Raw genomic sequence first — 2,964 nt, forward strand, 5'->3', positions numbered from 1 at the left:
CTGACCAAGCAACGTCCTGAAGAGCTGGAAGATTATATTAGCATTGGCACCAAGGTATCTACTGTTGATCTTTAATAAGTCTGCTCATGTAACTAAAGAGAAGACACTCCTCAACCTTTATACCACCACCTGCCCCTTGTCCCAGCCAGAAATGTTCTTGCTCAGAAAAACCCATTTAGCCTACCAAGAAAAGAATGGAAGGCATGGAGCCTCATCTTACTCATCTCTTGGGCCTAATACAGAGTTCAGTAAACAAAATGCATTTCATAGATGCTAACTTGCATGCAATGAGCCAATTTAAGTGTTGCAAAATAATATAGTCCTCAAGGAGAGTATAGGAAAGAGATTTCCAATTTTTAAAAGTGGAGAAGAGACCCTCTTTGAGGAAAAATATTAAAATCCCTCCACCTATAAATAGACACTTGAGTATCATGCTTACCGAGAATTGGTTGCCAGTGATACGAAGAGACCCATTAGAAGAGCACTCTCTTCAGGGTTTTGCCCAGGGCAAGTTTAATATCCTTATTCCTAAAACTGTAGATCAAAGGGTTAAGCATTGGAACCACATTGGTGTAAAAGACTGAGGCAAATCTGCCATGGTTCATAGAGCCAGGAAAAGATGTTGTTAAGTAGGTGAATGCCCCTGACCCAAAAAACAGAGCAACAGCAATTGTGTGGGAACCACATGTGCTAAAGGCTTTGGATCTGCCCTCTGCAGAAGGAACACGGAGGATGTTGGAGCGTATCAAAGCATAAGAGATGATGATGCTTATGCTGGATAGCGTGATGATTACTCCAACAACAATGAAAAATACCAGCTCATTGACATGGGTGCTGGTGCGGGAGAGCTACAAGAGGGGGAGAACTTCCCACAGATAATGGTCAATGACGTTGGAATCACAGAAGGTCAGTCGCAGCATGCTTCCAGTGTGGGCCATGGCCCCAGCAAACCCTACCACATACAAACCAAACATCAGCAGAAAGCAGACCCTTGGGGTCATGGTGAGCATGTAGAGTAGGGGGTTGCAGATGGCCACATAGCGATCATAGGCCATTGATACCAACACATAGCACTCAGAATTGACGAACAGAAGAAAAATAGCTGAGTCATACATCCCACATAAGAGATGATACTTTCTGACACAAAGTCATTCAGCATTTTGGGGGTAAACACACAGGAATGACAGAAATCAATAAAGGACAAGTTGAAGAGGAAAAAGTACGTGGGGGTGTGAAGGCTAGGATTTATCCCAATCAAGGTGATCAAGCCCAAGTTCCCCACCACAGTGAACACATAGATCCCTAAGAATAGAAGGAAAGGGGAGCTGGAGCTCCGGCTGTTCTGATAATCCCACAAGGATAAACTCAGTCACTGAGGAGCTGTTTCTCAGAGTCATTCTCTCTTGGCAAGTTGTCTGGGGAAACAGAGGGCAAAACACAAAGAGTCATGACAGGCACAAGCATGGCTAAGGAAAGAAGACTCTAGCAGACCAGCCAGTGTGCAGATGCCCTCTCTTCCATCCTCCCTCATCTACACACCTCCCCACCCTGAGGTATTGACAATGTGTCTGTGAGAGGATCTCAGCTCTGCTGGGCCAATCATGAATTCAAGCTAGCATCTGTTACCATGGGCAGCAAGAATTCTGTCTCTGCTTGAGAGATGAGGAGGGAGACAACACACCTGAATTGGCTGCCCAGGGACTCTCAGAAAGACACCCTGAGAACCAAGAGTACAACCTGGGCCACTGCCTCAGGAGCTGAGAGACCAGAACTCTCAAGGTCCCCAGGATGCCTTCCCATACTCTGCCTCTGTCTCCCAACTAGCTAGTGGATTTCCATCTGGAGAGAAAGCCAAGAGTGTTCCCTACTGGCTCTTTACATCCCACCCACCTCCTCGAACACCCTCCATTCCATCTCACCTCAGGGTCAGTGTTGAGAGCAGAGACGGGATCCATACTTCCCAGAGCCCTTGGTTGTGGGTTTCAAAGAGACCATCAGGAAAGACAGGATTCAGACCTTCACCTTCCTTCTCCCCGGCCCCACTCAGTGCTGGGCCTTACGCCATCTCTTTTTCCATTAGCCAGAAAGAGAAAATGGTGCTGCTTGTGCAGAAAGCACACAGCCTTGTGTATTACGTCTTTTGACTCCCTTGGTGCTGAGAATCAGAGCTTTTACAGACCCCAGGCTCCAAGGTGCTCAAGGAATAGACCATGGTTTCTGTTCGTGGATTTTCCCAGATGGTCTCCACAACTTCAGGAAAGAAAACTAGGAACTCTCATTTTGACCAGAACCCCAGCTGTCATATCGCAGAGGGATTTAAGCTGCTTGACGATCTCAGGGACCTGATTAGACACAGTTTCCCCTGGAAATTTCTCCAAGATCTGTCTCTATAGGGAAGGAATTGCACTGTCTTTGTTTACAGCCTGGATAACGGTGCTTACCTAGCATCTTGGGAGTGGGGGTTCCACTCAAACTTTCCCTCTACTCCAGGGATTTCATGTTATTCAGTGCTGAGTTTGGGGACTCATTTTTTCCTTTCTCATTAACTCTCAGAGCCTAAGCTTGAATTTAAGGGTGAATAGCCCCAACCTTAGCCACCATCTCCAAATCTTCACAGGGAGCTATGAGAGTAGGACCCCTCAAAAAAGGTCGGATCAGATCTACAGAGAGCACCTCAGATAAACGGTTTCTTGGACCGTGCGCTGCTCAGAACAGAAACCACACCACCTCCACCACAAACACCACCTACTCGAAGCTCTAATAAGGGCCGCAGACCGGCCTTTACTATATACGAAGAGATTAAAATATCACAACACATATGCTAGAAAGCACACACTAACACACACACACACACACACACACCCCTACACAGAGTCACTCTCTAGGCATGCAGGCTTAAGGTATAATGGGAGATGGATGTAAGGGTTTAATCCTGCCATTATTCAGATGACAAAGCTGCTCTCC

The 2,964-nt window shown here is 46.5% G+C and overlaps 1 protein-coding gene across 1 annotated transcript; it reads right to left on the reverse strand.

The window, feature by feature from the left end:
- Window positions 1-473: 473 nt before the first annotated feature.
- On the reverse strand, window positions 474-1,397 carry OR8B4 (olfactory receptor family 8 subfamily B member 4). Its single transcript, XM_055273572.1, is given in 3 exon segments — window positions 474-1,087; window positions 1,090-1,319; window positions 1,321-1,397. Coding segments are annotated over 3 exon segments (921 nt in total).
- Between the last annotated feature and the right edge of the window lie 1,567 nt (window positions 1,398-2,964).

The sequence above is a fragment of the Symphalangus syndactylus genome, chromosome 3, assembly GCF_028878055.3.
Source record: "Symphalangus syndactylus isolate Jambi chromosome 3, NHGRI_mSymSyn1-v2.1_pri, whole genome shotgun sequence".
Classification (NCBI taxonomy): Eukaryota; Metazoa; Chordata; class Mammalia; order Primates; family Hylobatidae; genus Symphalangus; species Symphalangus syndactylus.